Source organism: Physcomitrium patens, chromosome 10 (assembly GCF_059467195.1).
Source record: "Physcomitrium patens ecotype Gransden chromosome 10, ASM5946719v1, whole genome shotgun sequence".
NCBI classification, from domain to species: domain Eukaryota; kingdom Viridiplantae; phylum Streptophyta; class Bryopsida; order Funariales; family Funariaceae; genus Physcomitrium; species Physcomitrium patens.
In genome coordinates, this window is record NC_143419.1 from 2,119,822 (window position 1) to 2,147,192 (window position 27,371).

The window sequence follows — 27,371 nt, forward strand, 5'->3', positions numbered from 1 at the left end:
TATGTTGGACATTCAATCTTATCTCTTACAAAATGAAAAATATTTGATTGAGTTTCTAGGTCTATGTCATTTAAATGAAGAGATTCCCAATTAATTAATACTTGCATAAAGTAATCAATTTTTTGTAAGCCATATGTCATATGATCCTATTGAGATGAATTTTTTTTTGAATATAAATACATTATTAATAGTATTAATCAACCATTCAATGAAAAGTTTTTTATATTAGGTAGGAGCTTCTGACATATTTTGGGAGTTCTTTTTCTTCAAATAAGAATACAAATTATTAATGCAAGTTTGAAGTTTTTTTTACTTATGACTAATATAAGATTGCACCAAATTAATGGACCAAAAGGAGAAGAAATAGATCCTTTGTAAAGTATTTATTTTGCATTAGCAAAGGAAAAGATGTTGTTCACTAGAATATAGAAAAAAATACAATCTATATTTTTGAAGGAATTACTATTTGCAAAACCATTGATCACTTACTTTAAAAAAAATATATGTTGCATTGTTAAGCATTAAATCCAAAAATAGCATCACACTACTTTTCAACAACATTAAATTCTTCAAATATATTTAAAATATTGTTTATAGTGAAATATTTGAATATTGACATTTCTTATAACTAAAAATATTATTTATAATGAAATCTTTATAATTGTTTACTATCCAAAGTAAGGGCCTCAATGCTAGTCTACAATGATAATAATAAAATAAAAAATTAGTACACAAATAAATTTTAAAATAAAGAAAATTTATATAGGTGTGTAATATATTTATAAGGAATTTTTAATGTTACTATAGATTTTTCTATTGCCACCAAACTTGTCACCCACATAACATATTTCTTTAGTTTTTATTTCTATTTCTATTTCTATTCTAATAAAAAAGTTATTAATATTTTCAATATGTGTATTGACCATGATAAAATGATTGTTGTGGAAGTAGGAATATGTATATATATATATATATATATATGCATACATTTGATTAAAATTTTCATGTGGAATTAAGATGACATTAACAAAAACTGTGGTAACATTAGCAGGACCCTATTTATATTCACATTGAACCATGATAAAAGAAAGGGAAAGGAGGCGCCGTGTGGATGTCTCCGCCACGTCGGCACTATCGTGTCGCTTCCAACTCGCCACGGAGGCAACCACGTCGGACAAAGCAAATGAACGGTGGGGCCCGCGAGAAGAGCACGGGAGTAGGCAGGCAGGGAGGAGGACACGGGCGTGGGGGCGCATGCACGGGAATGGGATTGGCTGGGGGATGGCGGGTCTCGGAGAAGGGCCCTCTTCTTCCCCTTCCTCCCTTGCCTGCCTTCCCCTGTCGCTGCGTGCTGCTGCTCTCCGTGGGGCGCCGAATGTTGCAGGAGTATTCTTTTCGTGCTTTCCGAGACTTTTTCCCTGCATTTGTGCACGCACGGGTGCTCGTTTATTGCTTCTTGTTGCTCAGCACAAGGTGTTCCTGATGACACGCACACACACACATACACAGAGAGAAACAAAAGCTAGCGAGATAGGGAGAGAGACAGAGATAGAGGGTGAGATAGAGATTGAGAGATTGAGAGCCTGTCTGAGTGACGGATTCTATCTTGTTCGCCTCCTCAGCGCTCACCTCACTCTTGCCGTGATGGATATGGGCGCACCCTCGGTGTGAACCCGCGCGCTTGGCTCACGCCATGGCTGGGGTGACGGACGATGCTAGCAGCGTGCCACCCCAGGGCCAGTACGGCAACGTTAGCAGCCAGCAGGAGGAGGACAACAAGCCCGAGGTCGTGGGGCCGCACGGTAACGTTAAGGTGAATGAGGGCAGTGAGCGAGATTGAGCGAGAGCGGGCGCGCGCGTGAGAGCGAGCGAGAGAGATCTGTGGGAGTTTGCAGTGGGATTCTATTCCTTGGTTTTTAGGGTTTGGATGTTGGGGTTTGGAGAGTCGTTTCGTGAGCAGCGTCGTGGAGGAGACGTAGAGGATTCGGATTGGTGGGATGCAGGCTTTACTGAGCAAGTATTGGGTGTTATTTGCATTATGTTCGCGTTGATTCTGCTGTATGTTGAGGGTAATACTATTTCGGTTGGGTTGCTTTTGATTCGAATGTTTTATGGTATGTAGATCGCTACTTCCCAAGGGCAATCCACGGGTTCTTCCGCACCTCCCTTGCAACAGCAAGTTTTGGACCAGAAACCACAGGTACACAACCAACAGCAGCAGCAGCAGCAACAGCAACAAAATCAGCAAAAGCAGCACCAGCAACCGCCACCGCAACAAGCGACCACCAAGTCAGTTTCTCCGAGCAACAATCCCAATTCTGGACCAGCTCCTGCCAATGAGGGACGGAAGATATCTTGTGAAGACATTCAGCTGGTTGGACAATTATCCTCTCCTTAAGAAGACTTGCAATTTAATTGCTGGTGATACTTACCCGAGTTCTGTTTTGCAATAATGGGGCATAATTTGGCTGTATCACCTGTTTGAACCAATGAAGTGAGGGGATGATGCAAGTTCTCTTGTAACAGAGCACAATAGCTCTTTCAGGTGGTCGTAGATGTACCTGTGTGTAGGTGATCGAGTGTATCAATCGTCTTTCAAGCATGATTGAGTGTGGCTTCTCTTTATTCGTGATTTAATATCTCAACATGCACATCGCATCTAAGGAATATGCCTTAAACACGTTAAATGATGTTATAATACGTTCAGCATGGATTTCACATAGAATTCATTATAACGGTTGTTCATTTGCAAGTCACCATTTCCTAGCTAGTCTTGCTGTTCGGTTAAACACTAACAATGAAATGATTTCTTCGGCTTATGGCACAACACGGAATCGTACTGCAAGGCCTTTTAGCGCTCATTTGAGAACGGCTGTTTTCTTCGAGGCAGGTTCAAAATCTGATAGAACGGTGCCTCCAACTTTACATGAACCAAAGCGAGGTGATAACCACGTTGCAATATCAAGCTAAGATTGAACCTGGCTTCACTAGTCTTGGTGAGTGTTTCTTTTCTTTCACACTTGTCCTCTTGCGTTTTTGTCCCTGCATCAGGTCTGCATTCACAGTCATCATTCCTTAAGTTCCTAATACTCATAACCCATCCCCTTCTCCACCTCTGCAAACATTTCATAGGTTAATTCCGAGTTGATAATATCCCTTTTTCGGAATCAATGATGCAGTTTGGCAGAAGTTGGAGGAACAGAATCCAGAGTTTTTCAAAGCTTATTATACCAGACTGAAGCTCAAGAAGCAAATTGTGCTGTTCAACCACCTACTGGAGCAGCAAGTTCAGCTAATGCACAAGATGCGTCTTATTCCCAAAACTCCGCTTCCTTTGCAGAATGGCATGCATCCTGCTCCAAGTATGCTTCCGAAGTCCTTATTTAAGATATGCAGGGTCAACACCTGCCCCTATGTCACTTTAGGCTTCAAACGGCTCATATCGTATGAATTTTTATGGTATCTAAGCTTTTTGATGTGTTCCTTGGAAGTTTCTAGGAAAAGTTTGTTGTCCTTATGTCGGAATAGATAAGGGCGGTGCTGTTGTGTGGACTGGTGCTTGCAGATTCTATCCCTGATGGTGCTAATATGGTGAGGTCGTGTATGTATAGAATTGATCACTTAATATGATAACCTCATTTGCTTTGATGAATTGCAGTGCATCACACTCCAATGGGATATCCAATGCAAACCCCACCACCTGTCCATTCACATATGCAACCCATGGCTGTTATGCCTCCTCCAAACTCTCCACTTATGAACGGAAGTTCTGCTGTGCCCGACAGCTATCACTCTCATGAAAATGATGGGACAAAGTAAGTTCATGAGGTGGTTTACATTATCATCGAATCCTTTATTGCATGACACTTTCCGTGACCTCGATGATTACCTATATTTTATTTTGAGAATTTTTTCCCTGTTAACCTTATGTGCTCTTGGGGGTTGGTGGTATCAGTGGCTTAGGAGATATGTCGCTGGGTACTGCTTCGTCTGGCGGGAGTGACATTTCACTTGGCTCCATGGGATCTACTCCAGGAGGCATGCCTGGAGGCTCGTTTCCGTTTGCGAACATGGGTCCAACAGACATGTCGGGCATGGGGATGGGCTTACCAACATCCATGGGCATGGACGGTACTTTTGCATCCACTGATGCAACCAACCAGAATGGTATGGGAGGTATGGCTATGGGTTCTCATGAGACAGATGTCAGCAGCCACAGAGAATCGCTCGGGTCGCTTGGGCAGCTCCCCCGAAACTTCAGTCTCTCGGATTTGACAGCAGAGCTCACCAATAGTACAGGTCAGTAACCTTCGATTTCTACTTGGCCTAGGAGTGAGTTGAAGTTGGATAGCAAGTCCATCCAGAGGTCTCCGAGGCAGAAAGTTGTAACCACTGCATGTCCAACGGGGGGGGCTATTAGTTGCTTTGAACTTTTCAGCAGTCGTTTGGAGTTGCGTGGCAATCTCTTGCTCATAGTGACCGTTTTTCAACGAGGACATCTTTGATTGGGTTTATTTTCCAGGTGATTTAGATTTGGGTCCTCTGGGAAGCTATTCTGGATCGCCATTCATGACACCTGATGCATTCTTGCGGTCACCCGATAAGGATGTTCTCGGTGAGTATCTCTTTTCCTCTTATTTAACTATGTATCAACGCTTTTTTTTGTGAGTTTCATCTCTATCTACAATGCACCGTGCCGCACAAAGAGAAAAGGTGATGAGCTCTGTATTTAGTTAATTCTTCAGCAATCTTGGATGTCTTGGGGAAGTGTGTGCTAACGCAGATTTTGCACTTTCTCTCTGCACAACAGACGACATCGAGTTTTGTGATTTGAAGACAGAACCCATGTAAGAGAGGTAATTTAGAATGACAAGGATTCGTTTTCTGGTGGATGGCGAAGGTGTTTATGCATGGGTGGACTCAATTATTACCGATAGAAATGAAAAAGTTGTTCCAATCCTTAATTTGAACAGTGTCAGCGCCCTCCGCGGCTTGGCACTTACAATGTACAATCCTGCCCTGACCAATGAGGCAATGTTACTTTTGGTAGTTCACCATGTGTCTTTGTTGTAGGTGCGGAGTCACCATTAGAGAAGTTAACTGCTTGAGGTAATTGTAGTTGTTTTTGCTTGGCGCCAACCAGATCCAAGTACAAGGAATGTTCAGTTTGTTGGTTAGGGAGACACTCCCAAGAGAAATCTGGAGGAGCAACAGGTCCGAGGTGTATACTGAACATTTCCACATCGTTTGTGTACATATAAATGTCTGAATCAGGTTACAGTTTCCACACATTCGTTTTATGAGCTTCTGAGTCTCAGTTGTTTTCAGTGGCTGCCCTTCTCAACATTACTCGATACATTAATCATCGTGCTCTGATTTTTTTCTGTCAGTAGATCGAGCACAACGCTTGATATTTCTACAATACAGAGAGCTATGGGTCGAGAGCTCATGACTGCTTCTGGTAGCTGATTAGTTTTTGGTAAGAAATGTCGAAATAGATGGTACAGGCTTGGGTTTCTGTCTAGTTATATGATGTCGATTATTTAACCAAGTTTTATTAATACACTTGTAAGATGCTGGTTACAAGCTCATTCTCCTCAATCTCTACATGCAGGAGACCTCACACCCGCTTCAGAAAGCTTGGTCCAACGTCATAGTTCACCCAACCTCTGCCTATTGAAATTCTATGCTGTGATGGCTCAGGGAGTTCCCTAACAGTACAATGAAAAGGTTGTTTCATTGCTTCAATTACCATAACAAATTTTTTAATTTTAATTTTTTGATATATATAGAATAAATCAACACATCAATGGATACTAAAATAGTCGAAATGGATATATTATAAATACATAAATAACATATATATATATATATATATATATATATAGATATATATATATGTGTTTTTATACAGTTTGAATTTACCCACTGGTGACAAAAGTTTTTTTTTTTTTTTTTTTTTTTTTTTTTTGATATGAATAGATGAACAAAATATCTGAACGTCCTCTGATTGGCACCTTTTTTAGCTATTTTGTTGTTTCAACATAATAGTTCCAAGAATTATTAAGCCGCAATGTGCTAAGTTCCTTTGCTTTGACTTAATCATCTCAAACTTTTTCTTCTAATGATTCCTAACCATGAATGCAAGTGTAAAGGATTTGGTTCCAATTCTTTTGTGCAATTCAACCTAAATTGGGATAAATGATTAAAATCGAATCAAGGATTTCTTTTCTCATCGATAAAGTTTATATAGAAGTTTATTATATGTGGTTAATAACTAAAATATAACCTGTAAAGAAAAATAGACTTAAGCATGAAATTTACCATTAGCAGGAAGTTTTAAATGACATTGAGAAATACAAACAGTGATACTTTCAGGATGTATATGTGTATGTGTGTACTATTTTTACAATAAATAATCACATTATCAAATTTTAATATGAGAATACTGAAATTGAAAATATACATCCATATGATTTATTATTTTAGTTTTTTTCAAACTGTTTGTTGTTAAATTATATTTCTTAGAATTAAAGTTGCATAGTCATCAAATTTCTTATTTTATTTAAAAAATTAAAAAAATCATTTATAATGATAAAATCAACAACCATCATCATTATTTTATTAATTTAAATTAAAATGTAATAAAGTAAAGCTAGGACATTGAAAAGATTTTGAAGTATTTGTAAATCATATTAGTTTATTTTATTTTAAAGTACTTTACTTGAAGTTTCACAAAAGACTCCCTACAATAAAATAATCTAATCATTTTGTAAAAAAAGATAACAATATATTTTTGAAAATCAAGATCTTCTTGTTAAAATTTCCTATCTTCAAGTCATTAGATTTACAAAATATTCATTAATGGATAATATGAGATAATATATATATATATATATATATATATATATATATATAAAGATATAATTTTAAATTTTGATATGATTATTAATCTAATAATATACATACTTTTAACTTTTATGAGATAGCAGTATGTAATTCCTTAGATCTTTTATTTTTTATTTTTTATTTTTTTTTTTGTATTGGGTTCATTTTAGGATAAGAATTTATAGTTTTGAAGCACATTATTCATCAAGATGGAGGAAACACAAAAGAATTTATCATTTAAATGTGCTTGTAGTTGAATAGTTCTTAACTCAAAGATGCAAAAAATCCAACATGAGTGTTGAATTATTATCCTTGACTTTCCAAACAAAATCCCTTCCCACTAATAAACTCAAAAAAATTCCTATTACCCTAAAAATCTCTACAACAACCACCTTCCTCTTGATGTGGATGAAGATTTGACAATGGACAAGAAGATGAATGAATGGAACGTCGTTGACTCGGATGCATTGTTGGTCGACACTCACTTCCACAATTTCTGCAATTTTCAAGCATGTTGATTTAAATTTGTACATATATATATATATATATATTTAAATGAATATGTATATATATATATATATTTATTTATTTATTTATTTAAATGAATATGTATATATATATATATATATATATATGATGGAGAATAAAGTTTGATATTTTACCCTCCTTCAGAGGAAGATGATCTTGCAAGAGGATTAATTCGACACCGCATGTCTTCATCCATAAACAACATTTCAGCTTGAGAAGGATCTTCTAACAACAATTTGGCCACCAAATACCCGGAAATGGTCCATGTTTGTAGCTTACGAGCTTGTTTACCAATTGTACGCCCTAATTTTCCATCATAGTATTCTGGCCATTCATCTTTCAACAATCGCTTCTCAGCGATTTCAAGGGCTCTATGAGCAATATTGGGCCTTCCAACTTTAATAGCTGCCGCCGTTAAAAACCACAAAAAAACTGCAAATACATACATTTATGTATACACATACACACACACCAAAAAGAACATCAAATATTGTATACAACTTTTAAACAAATAGATTAAAAAAAATGTGATAAACCTTTGTAATTGAAGCATTATAATTTTGAGTTATTTTGAGCATTTTTACCATACAAAGACATGAATACAATTTAACTTATGTAACTAGCAAATATCACCTGGCCAAGAGCCACTATTGTGATAACTCCATCTTGTGTTTTTAGGATCACATCCGGTGACAATACGCCACTCTTCACCTTCTAAAGCCGGATACATACACTTCATTGGCATTTCTCCAATAAGTTCGTCCCATCGTTCTTCCACCAAATCCATGATAGCGTTTGCTTGTTGATTGGTGGCCAAAGAAGAGGTTATGGCTAAAAAATTGCCAATTGTGAACCATCTAAAATCCATGAAAGCCGGGGAAACATTTCCCACCATGTATCCACCTTTGTTGGGCATGAATTCAAACACCCAATTGGGAAGTGAATCCGGCATGATATTGAACTTGTTCACAGCTGTGTAAGAGTACTCTTCCGTTTTGTAGCGATAGATGTTGTTGAGTTGGTTGTGGTCAAGCCAAAAATATTGCCGCATGTGGAATGTAAGAGCATGCAAGCGTTTGTCGATACGTTCCACAAATGCTCCCATGTCTCTATCTTGTCTCAAAAGCTCTTTTCCACACCGAAGTGCCATATAAAATAGTGATTGGATATCAAGTGGGTATCCATATATGCCCTACAAGTATGTTTATATGACGATTGTTTATTTCTTTCCTTACTTTTAAACAATAAAATGTATATACTTACATACATACATATAAGTGTATAAATTGATTAGTGTTTTGAGATATATATATATATATATATATATTAGTTTGTTTTTTAGTTTTTTTTTGTAAGTTGAGGATGAATGTACCATGCGTCGATCAATCATTGAGCATCCATCCGCACAAAGAAGTGTAGGAAATGTGTCAAAACCATCATGTAGGCAAAGATTTAAACATCGGATGATGCCCAATTGGCATTGTGGGCTATTTGCCACAGAATGATCTCCCGTGGAGTGCGTGTACGCACGGAGAAGAACAATCCACCAAAACCCAGAATCCACGGGAGCCACTCTTGCAATTGCTGCATCGCCAAAATCAGCTTCCACAGATTCTTGATTTGAATTTTGATCTACTGTAACCTACAATATAATAATCATTAATATATATATATATATATATATTATTCATTTACCTGATATTAACAGAACCATCAGTGTGATTGTACAAGATAATAGTTTACTAATGAAGAGTTATCAATAAATAAATCTATATATATATATATATATATATATGAGAGAGAGAGATAACATACTTTAAAACTAGCAGGCATGACACCTTCTCCCAAAGTGAAACAATCAACTTGTTTTTCATCTCCTTGAAGTTGTACGGCCATCAATAAGAAATTTTTCACTATTTCTGGTTCACCCGCAATAAGGAAGGCAATTCCTGATGAAAAAAAATCCCGCATGAATACCTACATAACATTGAATGTCAATGTAGATCCATGATATTGCAAACCATGGTTTTTTGATTGAGTTCATGGGGTGATCTAAGACAATAAAATGAACAAAAAAAAAACAACAAATCTAGAACTCAATTGTTAGGCAGTGCAACAGGTTTCATATACAAAAACAGATTCCAAAATATTGCACATTAATTAGATCAGCAGTAAAGAAAAAAAATATATGAATACTTATGGTGTGATTAATTAATTAATCCCAATAAGAACTTATATCTTGTTCTTGCTGGTAATGTTCAATGCAACATATATTCATTATTTAAACCTTGATTTTTTTTAAAAAAAAATTAAAGTGTATTATTATTATTAGTGATGTAAAATTGATTAACCTGATTATAATTAACCATATCTTCCAATGGGTCTATGGTGGTAGCGGCAATGGTTCCAATGGGCATTCCATGATGATACATGATTGACTTTCTTAATACCTCCCATGCTTCTTTCTTCAATGAACCCCCCTTTGACATGATTCTTTTTTGAATCTAGCACATTCAAAATAATTAAAAACCCTAAGAAAAGAAAGAAAGAAAAGTAAGAAAGTTTTAAAACCCTAAAAAAACTTTGACACCTTGAGAGCCTAAAATTCTAGTATATTTCAACTTCATTGGGAAGTCGAGGTTGTTTAGGAAAATAATCCTTGTTTTTTGCAGTCAAAGTTTATGAAGTTTTATGAATGATAAGTGATAAGTGGTGGTAGCAGTGACCTTTGAATACTCAATGGTTTAAAAGGAAAAGAAAAACAAAAAGCTTTTCATAGACATGCCCATTGGGAGTGTGGATGAATGAATTGTGAGTTCATTGAATCATATTTTTTTGTTCCACCTTGGAATTGAATCGGTTTTCTAAAAATGAAAATTCAGAAAAAAAAAATTATGGTTGAAAATTTTACAAAAGAAAGAAGATGAAAGGTTTTTGAAAAAATAGATTAAATAAATTCTTCACGGTGTAAATGCTCCTTTAAATGTTGCTGTGAAGCGTTTAATTTTGAATTATAATTGAATCTTTATAGCTACAATTTTTTTTAAGTGCAACTATATTCAAATTAAATTACATTTTCATATTTAATATTTATAAAATTCACAAATTTATATACACCCTGAACTTTAAAATTTTGCTTTTATTAAAATTTAACAGGAATAACTTACATTATAACTTTATCAATTGATTTTTTATGTAGTTCTTTAATAAAAATACTTACTTCAAAAACAATTAAGATTTTTCTAATTTTTCTAATCAAACAGCAAGTGTGTAGATGATTTTTTCATAATCAGGGAATATCAAATTTTAACAGTATTCAATAACAGAATAATATACAATAATTTTATTTCATGTAACGTAAGGACTACACCAGTCTAGCTGTAATTACAAATTCCAAATGATTGTATTAAACAATAACCTTAAACAAAAATCTACAGGCTTTAGGCTTCCAAAATCAAATCCCAAAATAGTCCAATGAATAATTTAAAACTACTGATAATAACAATGTATGAATACATTTGAGAGAAAGTTTTCACAACTAAAATACATTCATATTCTTTGTAAGAACTTATCCGTGCATACTGTTGAATTTTGAAAACGATATATTTAAAAATGGAAAATTCATAATACACACAACTAGGAGAATTGGAATCCCAAAACAAGCGCACTCTGTCTTCATTAATAAATGTGGAGTGAAAGGGCTTTCACAAAATAAAACAAACCTTCAATCTGTAAAACATATGATGTGCACAACTGCTATCACCTAAGAGGTGAATTTAGAATTAACCAACATACTCGAAATCTCGATTCATACCGAGGCTTTCGGCCTGACATTCCGGTTGCTGCTGCAAGCATTGCGGCTTTGAAGAGGCCCCCCCCTATGGCCCCGTCGAAAGGCAAGTCCATTACTGCCGCTAATCGATTAACACTGGTGATGGCAGTTCAGATGTTCACATTTGCCATGTTTTCTCTGGGGAAACTCTCAATCATAGTTTCCTGGCCACAGACAACAATTCCACAAGGCAGAAACAACCACCACAAACATAAGATGAGAAGTACACTACGCAAAAACTAAAAAAACCGGTACCGCAGCTTCTGAATAAGTTCTGGACAGAGATGACCAAAATTGCAAATCGATAAGAAACACAGGGATGATAATTAACGTCTTCTCTGAAGACCGCAAAAAGGAATGTTACATTAAGCTGCAAGCCCACATCCACTAACATTGTACAACAAAAGCAACGGTCTAACGGAGGAACAACCCCACTGTTACAAGTGATCATTAGATGGAATTCCGCGTGAATGCGGAAGAGAACTCATTAACTAAAAAAATGATTGCTCAAATCCCCATATGCGTCGAAAGCAAGGGTGCTCAACACCAACTTCACCATACGTTGCAGATGAGAAAAACTGGTAAAGCACCTCCGGCTCAATTCATGTGCCAGGACAGATAGCTTTATGTCAAGATACATTGCTCCGAGCGAAATCTTGGTTTCGCTAATAGACGCTCAATCAAGCCCTGCAGCCTTCGAGCACCAGGACCCGGTCTGAGGACCGAGGTGTCCCCAATCATTGTACATGGGTCATCGCCAACTCCACCTGTAAGAGTGACCACATTTCATTTTGTTATCGAACAGAAACAAGTCAAATCACTTAAGAAATACTGAAGGATGTTAGCCGCACTTAACGATATGACAGCAAAGTTAGAAGAACCAAGTCCACAAGTCCACAAAGAAGAGAAAAACATTTATACAGACAACGCAGAATTAAATATGAATACAATTTTGCGACGCGGATACATTATAAGTAACAACTTGGATCCGTACCTATACACCATCCTCCGGGAGTGAACTTCCCAGGAGAGCGTCCCAGCAATTGCTTGTCGATGAATGTCAGGACGGGGTCCTCCCTATTAAATTTCCTAGCAAAGGGAGCCCCACTACTAGTCATGTTCTGGAAATCTCTCATACTTAGAGCAAGAGGATGTTGCTTCGGAGGATTATCCCATGCAATGTAGTGAAGGTCATGGTTCACAGTAGTATTTCTGAACTCTTGGCTGTTGCAGATTACAGTGTGAAAGTAGCCCTCTGGTGACGAAACAAAATTAGTATAATACATTAGCAATATTCGAGGTAGATTGTCCCAACCCATGATCGTAAATTCCATAAACGACCTTGATAGAACCGCCCATGCAGATCCTGCATCAAGAAGGGAAAAAAGTCACTAATGTTATCCGAAGGCAATGTCACATTCAGAAAATTGGCGTTTCAGAATGTTAAACGATGGAGGCTGACTTTGAATAAGGGGTACCAACCAGCTATCATACAGAATCAAGGTGATTATGGAATATGAGAGAGAGAGAGCGAGAGCGGGCGAGAGAGAGATTTTCTGACGTCATAAAAAGAAAGAGGGAGGGTTTACAAAACCAACAAAACAACACCAAAAACGAAGAACACACCTGTGAACAGACGATAAGCTGTTGGCAGTGCCCGTCTTTGAGTAGCCCAGAAAATGTCACTCTTCCTGTTCATATGCAATCCAGGGTCGATAATAATAGGTTTTGCTCTTTGGAACCTGCAGAACACAAGAGAGACTAGGAAAATTTTAAATTGTCTATAGACTTGTCCAAATACAAAGGATAAAAACTTCATCCAAATGGAGGACCTTCGCCAAAATCCACGCAACATCACATTAATCATCATCATCATCATCATCATCATGGTGATCAAAGAATTAGAAAATATTCATACTGATAATCAGTGCAGAAAACCTGAGAACCTACTCTTTCCATCCAATGTTGCTAGTGTGCTCAATGAAGTTAAGATCCCGCGGCAAAAATGAAAACACGTGTAAAATGTCTGAGAATTCACACCCAAGCAATACGATTAGTAAAAATCGCGGCTTTAAAGCGAAATTCCTAAGCTGGAGGTTAGAAGCCAACAAGTTAGAACAATATCTAAGAAACACAGTCGCCAAATGTGATCAAACTCTGCACCACTTGATCATGATATTCTTCGTTCCATTTCTGCTTGCAACTGCATATAAAAATTGAGCTTAAGAAAATTAAAATCAAAATTGTACTCTTCTAGTACAAACAATCGGATTGAATCAATATGTTAAATAGAATCTTTAAAACATTTCAGCATAGAGTGAGATACTAACCATCTTGAGTGGCCAATGGATAATCAGAGGCACTCAAGTTGATGAACCAATCCCAGTCTTGGAAATTCTTTAGCAGTATTGCGGCACCATGTAGAGTTGTTGAAACCATCGTAGGGCCTCGGTATGTCACTAAGTTCGCTTTCACAATCATAATTACATTTTTGGTTTGTTGAAAAACGGGATCAGAGCGCACGTATCTGGCTAACTCAACTCTCTCCTTAGGAGGGGCCTCAAGGTCCAAGTGTAACACGTAGTAGTTTCGCGGGTGGTAAAGAGCTTGTAATGTCCTCCGAATCCGCATCCCATCACCTTTATTCCCAGAGATTAGATACGCAAGTCGAGGAGGAGCAGGCAAGGTGACCACGGATTGTCCAACTAGACTATCCTCTACAAAAATGGAAGGCTCCTCTTTCTGCAGAAAACTGAAAAATGAGCCTGCCGGAGGTCTCAGACTCGTTCCGGCAACTAGTAATAGTACGAATGATATAAATATGCTGGCGAAAAGAGGTATCCGCCATTTCCTCTCCATGGTCGAAAAAATTGTTCTCATAATTCTAACACCACTAAAAGGCCTACGCACGGGGTGGAGTCAACCACGAGTTCCAACCCAGGTTTCGTAGAGCATTAAGATTGGGATCCTTGGCCAACCGAAGGTTTATCGGGCACTGTCATGACTACCGCATGGAAGGCCCTCACATGAACTTTGTAAATATTTCATTGAACTCCTTCCTTGTCCCAAGAGTAGACCAGTATCAAGGGAGCCCAACCAGTGTGCACAAGCAGTGTGTTCATCCGAGCCTTACTCAAACATAGTATAAACTAGGAGGTTCTCATTTTGAGTGTGAGAGCGAACACTTCCCCTAATCCACACGAAAGAGACTCATGGTCACTAAAGACTCACAGGGAAATATGCTGGAAATGACTGATCAATTCTGACGACAGAATCCTTCGATCTGGAAAGATCCAGGGCACAAACGTTCTCAACTCAGCCTCCGAAACCTACAGTAAAAGAATACTAACGGATCGCAATCAAATTTGTTCGCTCTCCCTGAATCATAAACGGTACGCTGAATCAGTACAAAAATAATTGATAGTATGTACGTCAAGTACAAGGTTCAGATCAAAGCGACGCATTACCCGATCACCATGAAACGCAATTGCAAATGTTTGCAGCAACTGGACATGTATCTTACACATACCCAAACAAAAACTCTTCTACTCCTTCAACCACTAGAACTCCAAAGATATACCAATAAATAAAAATCGATGTAACATCTCTACGTCAAGCCCTAACGTAAAGATGTATTAAAACACTGCTTTACACCTCTTCCAAACTTAGAAACCTGAAGTCGGCACCACGAAAATTCACATCTACGCTCGGCAAGTACTCGAGGACTCTTCAATGTGTCGACACGTTAGGGCTAACTAGAGCGAAGTAGGAAGATAAAAGGACGGAAATACTTACACTATTATTTTTATCGATCAAGTGTCTGACTCAAGGCCAACGAAGGTAAGTTAAAAGGTTCGAGCTTTTGTCACTCGTACCTTCATGTAGAAGGTATGGTAAGCTTACAAGATCTCAGTTGCAATAAACCAAAACATTGCGAAGTACGTCAGCGATTGCACCCACAATTTTGCAAACCGACCGCCCTTGCTACGTGACTTACTACTACCAAAGAAGATGTTGAGAATCATCAAGCACGCATAAGCTTCTCAAAAGAGGTACTAAATCATTAGAGGAAGGTACGGAGTCGTCCAAAGGAGGACCTAACCCAGATATTGCCAAACGCTCCTGAAACTATCTCACAACGCCTACAAATTGGTAGACCAAATAGATTTTGACCAACAGAAACAGCAGCCCAAGTAAATAGAAATTGCAAATTAAAAGCCTCGAAAAACGCAACGTTAAACCTCAGTACCGCTTACAGGATGCGACAGGGGAGAGTATGTACTGATGAGAACTACAAGGACTGTACCTCGCTGTACATTCTCTGGAAATGAAGGCTGCTGGAAGAGGCCAAAGAATCGCCAACACCTTCAGATTAAATGGCTGAAAGGACCCGAAACATGAGTCGCTCAACCACCCCTTCGGATAAATTGAAGGAAGTGCCGCGATTCTCACTAAAACATGCTAATGCCTGAGTAAGATACAATCACAGAACCCGCGCCCACGGATGCACACCAGAGGTATTCACTACACCTGCACCAGCAAGTCATGCTATAAAGACCAACAACTTTGCTGCTATCGACTCTCGCTGAAAGATGACTTCTCGATACAGGAGTACAAACGAAGTGTGATTACGACGTACAGACCCATGATTGCTGAGTGATACTGATAATTGTACGGAACCCAAAACCGGCAGGGAAGGTTATTCAACTGCCAGCACCGATGAGGCCTCGGTGCATTATTGGGATATCGATAATCCAACAGCATCCAAAGCTGGAATTGGACCACATTACCTCACAGATAGGGAAGCTGGAGTCAAAAAACGCAAGGAGAGGCACACACAAGCAGCGAAACGAGACCAATCATGAACTTTCCATGTCGGATCAGACCAACGTCACCATCTCAATTATTCCACCCCCCGCCCGATCCAGGAAAACGCACAGCAACACCACGAGAAATAATGAGAAGCGCGGAGTGACGAGCTGAACACGCGACGAAAACCACTTTTTATTTTTTTAAAACCTAAACCTCGGTTGTACACCTCCCTAACCACGCTTTGTTGGCACCTCATGCTCTCTCTCTCGCTCGCTCGCTAACCTACCAACCGCACCAGAAAACGACACACACCTAACACAAATTCTAGGCACCAGAAGGCTCCACCATGCAAGAGCACTACAGCTTTATTCTAGAAAGGAGAGAGAGGGAGGGGCCAGAACTACAGCAGCAAACAAACAGACGACACCCTACCATTGCTCCTCATTCCCTGGGGGGAGGGGGTACTGTTGCGGCGTTCTTTAAATGGCTCTCACCTGGCTAAACTTCCGCACTGTAGGGAGACGCTGCTGCTAAATTGCCGTCGTCGTCGTCGGCGGCGGCGGCGTTATTGAGCTTCCCCCGCGACGACAGCGAATCGCCGGCATTCTACGACGCCATAGCCACGACACGACAAAGCTCACGCGCTCCAGAACCAACCAACGTCGCCCTTAACACATACATGCCCCCCCCTCCTTCAGTCTTGGTCTCAAATTCCCTTCCTCGCGCTTATTCTACCTACCCGACGCCGTGTCACATCACTCGCTGCTCACTCAACCCGGTCTCCCGCGCTCCCACCCCTCCACCTCACCACCGGCACGCCACGTCTGCCATGCCTCGCGCTGGCGTGCTGACTCGGACTTGGATTGCCACCGTGGTTTCTTTTTCGGAAAAGTGAAGGGAAAAAGTCGAAAGTCGACGGGTTGGGCTGTGATGTAGTTTGGAAGCTTAGTTATTTATTCAGTTTGATGTATTAAATTTGTAGTGTAAATACATACATATTTGTGTGTGTGTGTGTGTGAGTGTGTGAAAAAAATTATATATTTTGATTAAAAGGTAGATAAAAGGTAATTTTAACAAATTATTGAAAAAAGATTGTAAGGCTATTATATGTAAGATATAATTCAGAAAAAAAAAAATTAAAATTAAAATTGATGAGACATGATATGATGGTTTCTATTACACTTTCAAAAAAAATAAATGCTACTTAAAATAATATAGGCTAATTAAAATTCTACTAATAAATAAGAAAAAATCACTCTTGTTAATGCATATAAAAAATAATCACTGATTTTTTTTTGAATATGTAATATTTCTATCAGTTAGAACTTATTTGAATTATTCCACACCATGTGCATTTAAAGTAACTTGAAAAACCATTATCAAATTTCATAATCTCATATGATTGGTGGTCTTTTATACAAATTATTCACATCTATACATATTTTAACTTTTTGAGTTTTTAATATTCTATCAAGCTTTGATGACCTAAAAAAGTGGCCAACTTCAATAATAAAATTTATGAAGTCCACATTTTATTTCCAATAGCTAATTGTCTATTATTAATATACATTTATAGGTACACATGCACATGTTGTTGTAAAGTTATGTAATAATATGAAAAGATATATATATATATATATATATATATATATTTTGTTATGAAGTTGTGTAATAGCACAAAACCTAAATTTAAATTATTTTATGGAATTATTTTGTTTTCTAAAACTTAGTTGCAAAGACTCTTGTATTATTTGTGAGTCTTACTGTAGATCTATAAGTAAAAATTTGCAGATTTGTGATAATAATTGTAGAAAATAAATTAGTATATAAATAATAGTTTTAGAAACAAGATCTTATTTTATATTTTATATTAATATTTATTACATCTTATTAGTATGCTTATACTTATTCTTGATTTTATTTTCTTTTTTCAATAGTCACAAATCCATACATGCTTGGATGTTCAATTATATGATTGCTTTATTGTTAATATATTTTTATGTTTTAAATAAGTCTTATATATATATATATATATATATATATAGTGTTTGAAAATATATTAATTTTAAGTTTTAGATGTGTTAGAAGTCACAAATTTTTAAATAGAAGAGTAGAATCTTGTTGGAAATTTATTTTGTAATGTTATTAATACTTATATGTATGTAATTTCATATCTTAAAAAAAAGAGTTTAGTAATACTTTTGCACATTTGTATAGAGAGATCTATGTATGTTTGCTAAATTAGAAGTTAAAAAAAATATCAAGTATTTAGTACATGTATTTATAAGTCTATTTTTATTGAAGATGGTGAATTTTAAGTAATAGTAGATTATTGGATATAATTTGTGGTTATTTCAAGTGATGTAAATCTTTGATATAGTCTTAAATTTTTTTAATAAATTGATATTAATTTTTTAATTTTTATAAATACTTTCTAAGAATAACAGTCTTGTTAATGAAAGTTTAGGAAGAGAGGATATTATTTCACAAGTTGAGATGTGGTGATTCAAATCACTTAAGGATTACTATAGATAGAATTAACCATTTTTAATTCTAACAAAATTTTATAATTTTTATTTTTAATCAAATAGACTTTAATTTAGTTTAAAATATCAAATCAAGGTCTTTGACTAGGTAGAAACAGTTCTTTGTTTTTAATAGGGCTTTAAATGAAGGTAAGAATTAAATAATTATTGAGAAATTTTATAGAAGCAAATTTTACCATTAAAAGGTTAAAATAAATTATGAATGGAAACATGAAACTTTTAGAAGTTTTTAATAAATTTGAGGATTCTCCACCAAAATGTGCAATTTTTAAACTAATAAAGGAGTCAAGTGAATTTTATAGAATTTTTTTGGAATAATTTAAATGCACAATGGTGAAGTTCTAATAAATTGTGGAAAACATTACAAAAATATTTATGTTGTATTATCTTTTATTTTAGCATAATTCAAATTGAGTTGCTTATAATAATATATATTTTTTTTTATTTAGATACATATACATAAACCTTCTTATGCTTCTAATGAACTAAAAGAAAATGTATAATAATTTTGCCAATGTTTAAAATGAATTCAAAACCTAATTCTAAAATAAAAAATCAAATTAAAAAATTTGGACTCATTTTTAATACAAAGTTTATTTTTTATTTTTGAAATACATCCGAGAATATTTTAGGAATATTCGGCTTATATACAATATTATTTTTTAGTAAGAATATACGATACTAGGGTTAACCATGCAGCTGCTATTTCTCTCTAGGCTGAAGTCCTAAAGGATATCCAAATAAAATTTAATGTAAAAATAACCAATGGCTAATATAAATTAATACAATCTTGAATTGGTCCAAAATTCAAACATGGTTATAGCGACAAACCAGCGAATGAGCTCAATCGAGGCAGGATTGAGGTGGTGATGGGAGAGGGGGACGGTCACGGGTGCCCGACGAATCAGGGTATTCTAGACGGTTCTTCCTTCGTGGGGGTGTGGGTTACGAGTGGCGAGGGCGTCGATTCCAACCCGAGGCAGCACCGTTCCGACGCCACAACCGTCGTGGAGGAGGCAGATGCGGAGGGACATTCTGGGGAGCAGTAGGGCAGAGCCGCCGCAGGATTCCACACAAGCGGTTGTCTTCTACCTCTGGGTTCCGAGGTTCTCACAGGGCTTTACACCCGGAATAGTCCTGGTGTTCCGATCGTTGCCGAGGGTGAGTTTTCTCCCTGTTTATTTGTGTTGGTTTTTTTTTTTTTTTTTTTTTGTTTTTTTTCCTTCTTCCCGGATTCTTGATTGCGCTTCCATGGCCTCTCTCTATGTCCAACCTTCATTGCTTTTACTCAATTTTCCTCGCCCGTCGCTGTTCTCTCGATTGATATGCTTCTTGCCTCAATGCGTTAAATATTCTGCCCGTTTTGCTCCAAAGTCGAGAAACTCTCACATTACCTGCGACCATGGTTCTGGATTTAAAGATGTGATGTCGTTCTCATTACTGTGCTCGTAATTTCAGGCGTATAAAATTCATGTTCGGTTTCCTGGTGTATCGTTTTTCTTTTATTTTTTTTCATTTTTTCATTTTTCATTTTTTTCGGTCTTGAAGTCTTGCATTTCGAAATTGAGTGAATTGAGCGAAGGTCTGCGATACAGAGAAAACGTAGGATCTTTTTTTGAAAATATGCATGCCTCGGCTGTTACTTAGTTTATTTTGGAATGCTGCAAATACAGGCAGTTTTTAGCAGTTTTTAGCAGTTTTTTTTTTTTTTCGGGTGTCTGTTGGCTTCTTTCTTGCTGTTTCCGTCATGGAAATTTCAGGTCAACGACATTAATGTTGAAACACTCCCGAGCGGGCCTTCTCACTGCTGTTCTATGTGAACGAAGTTCTCATTCTTTAATTTCTTTACTCTCATGTTTTTCTGGTCGCTGTTTTTTGAACTTATTTCTAACACTTCTTTGTTTCAGTGCCTCCCGTTGATTGCAGTATTATCATTCTCTTAGAGAGTCTTTTTATGCCTGATCGTCCTTCTTGGAGGATATGCATTGTTGCAGTATTGTGACATTTTCTTGAGTCCTAGTTACCAAAGTACATGTTCGTGATTGTGAGGAACCATGGAAGACTCCTCTTCATCGGGTGACTACATTTTTGATTTAAAACACTACTTTTTCTTGCAGGAACCTTTTGTTGTTGAATCTGGTATATTGTCTTTTAGGATCATTAGAGTCGGATACGATTCAACCGTGAGTAGGTGTCGTGCATTGTGGCATGAGTGAGATTTTTCTTTTTACAGCATTCGACTATCTTGTACGTTTGTTTTGCGGTTGTGCTATTTCAATCTGTTGGATTTGCTCCTTGCATTCCTTCTTTTTTCTCGAAATTATGTACTTTCTATCTGATTTTTTTTGAGTGCTGATCATACGAAGATCTTTGTGGTGATTGAGTTCGTTTTGGTATACATGCGCAGGTGAAAGTATCGTAGATTTAATAAAATTAAATAGATGGCAGATTCTATGGGGGAGCTGACGATTAATGGTGGTACATCTTTTTCACTTTCGAATTCTGGTCCACTACCCCTAGACGTGACAGCGGAGGCTTTGCATGTCCGCCCTCCTCCATTTGATCCTCTGGTGCATCCTCACTCTCTAACGTTGGCGCATGAACTTGTGTCAAATGGGGAAGAATCTGAGCATAATGATGCAGCTATGGAGGCCGTGGTTGACATGAATAGTCAGGGACCGGGGAACCTAGATGACGATGATGTGCCATCTGATGGCGAAGAATCTGATGGTAATGACTTAATTGGTGATGGCAAAGCTGAATCTTTTGAGCAGAACGCGAATGCTGTTAGTGGGGAAGATTCACAGAATGCTCTTCGAGACGAACGGAGGAGCAAACGGGCCGAGTCTTGGGCACGGGCTAGGTTTGATGCGTGGAGAGGTGTGAACAAGAAACCCACCACTGAATCTATTGAAGATTTGTGTGATCGTGATATGAAGGAGTTGGGAGAGCTCGTGGGACTTTTCCTTACTCAAGTGCGTAAACAGAATGGCAAGGAATATCCTCCTGAGACGTGAGTAGTTGGTATACCTCTTAGTTTCTGCTTTGATGTTTATCTATTGTGCTCACAGAATGTCCAATGAACCATGGATTCTGTTCGAATTTCGTGATCAAATAGTGGCAAATTTATTTTGGTGAAAGAGTAAGTTATGCAGGAATCTCTATCTCAAACGCTCGCACATGTGTGATATCCCTGGTGTATGACAGCATTGGAAGCCTTCTCAGGGCCTTGGGTCGAGTTATTCGTGCTCATCAAGAGGTTCGTATTGCTGAGACACAGGTACCTGAGGTACCGTTTAATATAATGTCAGATGTTAGATTCAAGAAAGCCCGACAAGCTGTGAGCGATAATGTAGCTTCGGCTGGTAGGCTCGGTTTGGGGAAAAGACGCAAGCGCATCGATGTTTTAACTTTGCATGATGAAGCGGCCATGCTTGCTCTTTCTACTTACAAGGCTACAACTGCAAAGGGGTGCTCCATGCGGTTTGCGTATTTCTGCACTCGGAATTTTTTCATCCGTGGCCCAGCAGAGCTTCATGAACTTACAGACATGGACTTTTCACTCGGAAAGGATCATCACGGCGAGTTCCTGCGGTACGATTTTTATACCCTATTATTTGCACGTTCTGATAGCTTACACTTACTCCGAGGCGCGGCAAGTTACCAGATATTACCAGCATCATTAGATAGCACACCTGAAATCATGGATCTTTGCTTCGCACCTTCGGACTTTTATCTTTATTTTGTTTTTAAAATTTTCTAGTTTGTCAATCTCGATCATGAAGCTTATACATAGACATTCTGTTATCTACTTTGTTTATTTCGTCTCATATACACTTCAATATTGGTGCCCCAAACCTGGTTATCTTCTTGACTCTATCTTTGCAATGTATTCACTCTGCGCTGTCGCTCCTACTGGTTCTTTATTGTTCGGATAAATTTCTGACTTTTACCTTTTAAACAGCTATGAGAAGCGTCCCAAAAGTTGGAGTTCTGATAGCCCGCAAAGCCAACCTGAGAAATTCTCTCGTCCCGTGACGTGCTACATTGAAGATGTTGTGTCGACGTATAAAATCATGGTAGAACATAAACCTAAATGGGCTGAAGATGAGCCTCCTCCACGGCCATTTTTTCTCACCGATATCAAGAATCCAACGTCAAGGACTGTGGTGAGCTAGAGGCTTAGTGGTTTCGTGATCTTGATATGCTTTCACGTGATAATTGAAGATGTCTAGCTTATCTATCTGTTGGAAGTACAGAGAACAGATGCACAATTTTCACAGTAACACCTGGCTCAATAGTGCTCTATTCTTGAACATTAATAATTTTTAACATTCGAGTAATTTATAAGTTCTCATGTTTTTAGTTTGTCTTGTGTCTCTTTGAAAACACTTTTGTAGTGGTACACACGGTCACCTGTGGGAGTTAGAACATTAGCAAGCTGGTTGAGGATGATGACTAAAGAAACTGGTCTTGGAGGAGAATACTACACCAATAAGACGGGGCGGACTACTGGTCTTGGAAGGTATATCTACTTCAAATGTAATTTATTTGAGTGCTGTGTACCTACCAATGTCTTCAACGTTTGTGGCATGCTATTCATACATGTTTGTGTTAATGGAAAACCAATTATGCATCCCATGAATCAGCATATGAGTCTCTTTGTTGAATTTAGTTTTGACCTTGTGAAGACTTTTGATGGTGCAGATTGCAATACGCTGGAGTACCTATTGATCAAGACATGCTTGCAACAGGTCCTAGAGTTGCTGGAACGTATGCTAGGTAGGATTTATGATTTTGTGTTAATGTATTTTCCCCTTCTCTTACTTTCCTATCCTTTTGGTGTAGCGTATTTTTACTCATTAATTCCTCGCTCATTTACTAGATTTTTTTTATATCTATTGTGTACTATTTGACAAGGCATTGTTTTTCACATTATATCTATAGGGATGATCCTGAATTCGAGGGCATTCGGGAAAGAGCAATGCAGCGGATTGTGTCAGGAGAGGTCGACAAATCAACAGGAAGGCTTATTGATTGGTCGAAAGCTCTGGCATTAGAAATGGAACTGTCCAAGAAGCCACAGGTAGCATGTTGGCGTTTTCAGAAGGCCACTAAATAATGTAAACATTTTTGATAATGAGAAGAATCGGCCAGATCAATACATGACGCGAGGGTAACTGTTCTACAGATAGTGGTGCTTATTGCCCTTGACTCCTTAGAATACTGATTGTTTAATTATGTTTGTCATGTTCATTCAGTCTGCAGGTACAGGTATACAAACAATGGCAATCCAATCATACAGCCGGGATCTCTGCGCCAATCTTTGTTGTCAAGATGTTGGGTCAGAAGGGTCCGAGCTAACTATGTACAAAGAATATATTGGCTGTGACACATGCAAACAAGACACTCACTCGAAGGACGCCTATGAACAATACCGTGGTTTGGTTGAAGAGTTGGAAAAAACAAAGGAAAGACTTGTTCATCTCGAGAGGAGGTTGCAGGGCAAGGAGTTTGACGGTACAGGGGATCTAGATCACATACCTCCACCATATTCAGATGTTGTCTTCGAGTCACTAGATGGTCGCAAGGTTTACGGACACAGAGCCGTCTTGGTGAGTTGAACTTTGCCTAAGCTATCGATTACGTTGCAATTGAGAAACTCTTTTCATGGTTACCCACTACCTACTCATGTAGCGTATACTATGAAGAATGCAAGTTTCTTAGAAAGTGCGACTGCTGCGCACCTTATCCTTTTGTTACTTCTGATCTGACGAATTCATGAAATATGAGCTGTTGTTCTTATAAAGCACTCACTCCCTTCTTTGATATCAGGCCAGTCAATCCGATGTCTTCAAGGCCATGTTTAGCATGCCCATGGCAGAAGGGACCCCGCTGCATATGGAAATGAATTATCCAGCTTTGGATGCTTTTATCTTCTTCTTTTATAGAGCCACCGTTAATCAAGCTGTCCTCAGGAATCACTTGGTTGAGCTTCTGCAAGCAGCAGACAAGTATGGTATTGAAGCATTGAAATCACTTTGTGAACAAGAAATTCTGCAGTCTCTAAATCCCACCAAAGTGCTAGTCACCTATGTTGTTGGCTGGAGACACAATTCTGATGTTGTGAAAGAGGGAGTAATCGACTATGCGGCAAAGGAAGTTGATGACGTGTCAGCACTTGAAGGGTATGATACATTCTCCAAAAAATGTCCCGAGGCAGTCATGGAGCTTTATGATGGGGTAGTGAAGCGGTTAAAGCGTAAACATCCTCGTCAAGAACCCTTGTCAACGCTTCAAGGTCAGCCAAGTTCGTTGATTTTAATAAACGTTTTTTTTTATTTATTTATTTTTTTCTGGGTTACATGTGATATTAGTTTCAAGCCTCTGTTCAATTCTTTTTTATTTTGAATTTCTTATCTGAAATTTATCTGAGTGCAGTTGTTTGATTATGGAATAATCTAAGTTCTGTGTTTTTACTGGTATTCTCCTGACAAGTGTAGCACAAGTTTTGTTCTCGAGTAATCATGTGTAGTGTCCTTGGTGTGCAATTGAACTTAACAATTTAGTTAATGGGTTTAAAGATGCATGTTTATACTAAAGCGAGTATCTTTAGAATTTCGGATAGGTATGATAAGCTAATACTGACATTCGGGATGTGGCCATTGTGGAGGTTTGCTCATGTTCGGTTGTGGTTCGAATCTGTTACTTTCCGTACTTTAGATCTTTTCCTGAGTCTCGTCTCTCTCTCCTACAGTGATTCCCCTGTTATGTGTAGTTTTTATGAATATTGGATGCTCCTTTTGGATACCTTTGTTTTGGATATCAAATGGGTTGTGAGTCTGATAAATGTACTAAAAAGTAGTTTGTACATGACATTGGTTGTGAGGTTTCTCAACTGGACACCCCCTGCTTTAGAAGAATAGACAATATCGACATAAGCTTATGTGTTCACAAGGTAGGTTATGACTCGAGAAAGGCGCAAATCCGGTCATATGACTTGAGCAAATATTGAAGGTTAATTAGTCATACAAGTCCAACTGATTTGGTGTAAAAGCTTCTTTGCTGATGTGCCTTGTGGTAACTGCAGATGAGACCTGCACAGCTGATGATACTGAATCAGAACACTCCGTCAAAAGGTTGAAGGTACAATGATGAGAAACTCCTTCGTTTTCATACTTAATTTTCAAGATCATTTCCAATGATCCTTTCTGAGATTAATTCATATCTCAGTAGAGGCAATATCTTCAGGAGAGGGGTTTGATAATGCCGCACAACTTTGCATCGCTCTTTCATAACTTCAGCTCCCATGGAGTCAAATTTCATCCCTAGGCTCAGCCAATGCCTGTCATCAAGCAGAGCCTACAGGGGAATGAACCGTGCGCCTATGTAGACAAGGACATGGACACTCGTGAGCGGGCGTCACCACTTGTTGAGCCGACTGGTGACTGGTGATCATGAGGTGAATTGTTTCTTTTCTTACACTGACTCCTTATTATACTTAAGCTTGAATAATACACCCGCTACAGAGTTGAAAGTCATTTCAGATTTGTGTGATGTCCTTTTTATTTTCAGGCAGACAACACTCTGCTTTGCCCTTGCATGAGGATGTAAACCACTCTGTTTTACCGATTCTGAGACCTTCCCTCACTTTCACAGTGATGTTGCGATTGTGAAGGCCTCTGTTAACATTCGAATTCCATGCAAGAAGGCTGGCACCCTCAGAAGCGAGCACTTCATATCATGCGAACAATTTTTCCCTGGCTTCTCTAGGTGAGCTTCAGACTGACTGTCCCTTAGGCTAGTGTGAACTTAGAGATTTCCAGTCCTCTCAGAACAGGGGCTAATTTTTGTATAATTTTCCTATGACAGGGCATGTATCTAATGTGTCATACTTTTCCATCAAATGAATTAGTCAGGTATAAATTCTTCATTAACGCCCTTAGATTGTTGGTATATAGAGGGGTGAAAATCAGACCAGCTAGGTTTTCTAAGAGCTTCAATGAGAACTAAATTAATGTTCCATCTCATGGTACCAGATACCATATACATCTTACTCCAATCATTCTTTGCGGATCATTCATGTGGTCAAACATCCCAATTTGTTCGGTCTCATGCATGACATTCATGTATTAATTCAACATCTGCCATCTTGCTGCTATGCGAAAGCGGTGGACATCGAGCTTCGTCAAACTTGTTCATTTGTTTACCTCTTTCAGTTTCAGTCATACTTAGAGCGTTGTTCCTGTAATAGTTGATAAATTCAAGGGAAAAAGGCAGAGTGTTGTAGCCATGATTATAATAACTGTCTGATGCCTGGGTATGTATATGAAAATGGCATCATTTCTGACCCTTGGTAAGAATTTCATTATAGATGGGGCTCTAAAGCATTTGCGTTGCACCTAGTGTCCTTCGCGGCTTCTATACATCGTTTTCTCGTTTAGTTTATACAAGACTTTCCTCGTGGTAGGCATCTAGTACGGTATGTAGCATTGTCGTTGATACGAGTTCTACACGATCACTGCGAAGAGTTAGAGTTGCAGAGTGGTGGATCCAAAAGGACCTCCTGCAAGAAGAAATACAGGAAATACTTCCTTAGTTATCCTGCTGTTATCAAATATTATCAAATTGAGCATTTCGAACTAGCCAATGCAGCCAGTGAACTCCTACTAGTTGTTGTATGTAAGTCTTCTTCGGTGTATTATTCTACTAGAGGCATCACGATACGAACCTTTGAGAGTTTTGCCACAAGGCTTGAGCATCCT

At 38.0% G+C, this 27,371-nt stretch overlaps 4 protein-coding genes across 23 annotated transcripts; 2 read left to right on the plus strand and 2 right to left on the minus strand.

Annotated features, from left to right (window-relative positions):
- Positions 1-1,345: 1,345 nt before the first annotated feature.
- Positions 1,346-5,289, plus strand: LOC112287864 (uncharacterized). 2 transcript variants are annotated; one of them, XM_024531421.2, is made up of 8 exons: positions 1,346-1,813; positions 2,123-2,374; positions 2,891-2,996; positions 3,180-3,362; positions 3,659-3,815; positions 3,956-4,299; positions 4,523-4,615; positions 4,811-5,289. In XM_024531421.2, the coding sequence occupies exons 1-8, from the start codon at positions 1,694-1,696 to the stop codon at positions 4,849-4,851; spliced, it is 1,296 nt and encodes a 431-aa protein (XP_024387189.1). In that variant the 5' UTR covers positions 1,346-1,693; the 3' UTR covers positions 4,852-5,289. The 2 variants fall into 2 exon arrangements, with proteins under 2 accessions (XP_024387189.1, XP_024387190.1); XM_024531422.3 differs by having other exon boundaries at positions 1,361-1,802.
- A 1,712-nt stretch (positions 5,290-7,001) lies between these two features.
- LOC112287863 (putative alkaline/neutral invertase F) lies at positions 7,002-10,344 on the minus strand. Of its 3 annotated transcripts, XM_073536822.2 has the most exons (7): positions 10,143-10,344; positions 9,768-9,920; positions 9,232-9,393; positions 8,789-9,058; positions 8,050-8,608; positions 7,551-7,848; positions 7,002-7,384 (listed from the first exon to the last, which is right to left on the minus strand). In XM_073536822.2, exons 2-7 carry the CDS (start codon positions 9,903-9,905, stop codon positions 7,258-7,260), a joined length of 1,554 nt encoding a protein of 517 aa, XP_073392923.1. In that variant the 5' UTR covers positions 9,906-9,920; positions 10,143-10,344; the 3' UTR covers positions 7,002-7,257. The 3 variants fall into 3 exon arrangements, with proteins under 3 accessions (XP_073392923.1, XP_024387187.1, XP_024387188.1); XM_024531419.2 differs by lacking the exon at positions 10,143-10,344 and having other exon boundaries at positions 9,768-10,135; XM_024531420.2 differs by lacking the exon at positions 10,143-10,344 and having other exon boundaries at positions 9,232-9,365; positions 9,768-9,905.
- Positions 10,345-11,061: 717 nt separating this feature from the next.
- Positions 11,062-16,791, minus strand: LOC112287792 (beta-glucuronosyltransferase GlcAT14A). 7 transcript variants are annotated; one of them, XM_090253395.1, is made up of 8 exons: positions 16,555-16,757; positions 16,039-16,227; positions 15,555-15,778; positions 13,579-14,626; positions 13,199-13,274; positions 12,875-12,990; positions 12,243-12,614; positions 11,062-12,015 (listed from the first exon to the last, which is right to left on the minus strand). In XM_090253395.1, exons 4-8 carry the CDS (start codon positions 14,126-14,128, stop codon positions 11,873-11,875), a joined length of 1,257 nt encoding a protein of 418 aa, XP_090109521.1. In that variant the 5' UTR covers positions 14,129-14,626; positions 15,555-15,778; positions 16,039-16,227; positions 16,555-16,757; the 3' UTR covers positions 11,062-11,872. The 7 variants fall into 7 exon arrangements, with proteins under 7 accessions (XP_090109521.1, XP_073392927.1, XP_090109522.1 ...); XM_073536826.2 differs by lacking the exon at positions 16,555-16,757 and having other exon boundaries at positions 11,062-11,412; positions 11,839-12,015; positions 16,039-16,480; XM_090253396.1 differs by lacking the exon at positions 16,039-16,227.
- A 2,804-nt stretch (positions 16,792-19,595) lies between these two features.
- On the plus strand, positions 19,596-26,685 carry LOC112287849 (uncharacterized). 11 transcript variants are annotated; one of them, XR_016504917.1, is made up of 13 exons: positions 19,596-19,767; positions 21,014-21,619; positions 21,814-22,200; positions 22,571-22,775; positions 23,007-23,131; positions 23,314-23,388; positions 23,554-23,692; positions 23,868-24,221; positions 24,442-24,907; positions 25,697-25,752; positions 25,858-26,068; positions 26,285-26,379; positions 26,479-26,685. XR_016504917.1 is itself a non-coding variant. In XM_024531375.3 (12 exons), exons 2-11 carry the CDS (start codon positions 21,048-21,050, stop codon positions 26,059-26,061), a joined length of 2,475 nt encoding a protein of 824 aa, XP_024387143.1. In that variant the 5' UTR covers positions 19,596-19,767; positions 21,014-21,047; the 3' UTR covers positions 26,062-26,068; positions 26,285-26,685. The 11 variants fall into 11 exon arrangements, 6 of the variants coding, with proteins under 6 accessions (XP_024387143.1, XP_090109515.1, XP_024387149.1 ...); XR_002971427.3 differs by having other exon boundaries at positions 25,966-26,068; positions 26,266-26,379; XR_002971426.3 differs by having other exon boundaries at positions 25,966-26,068.
- The last annotated feature ends 686 nt before the right edge of the window (positions 26,686-27,371 follow it).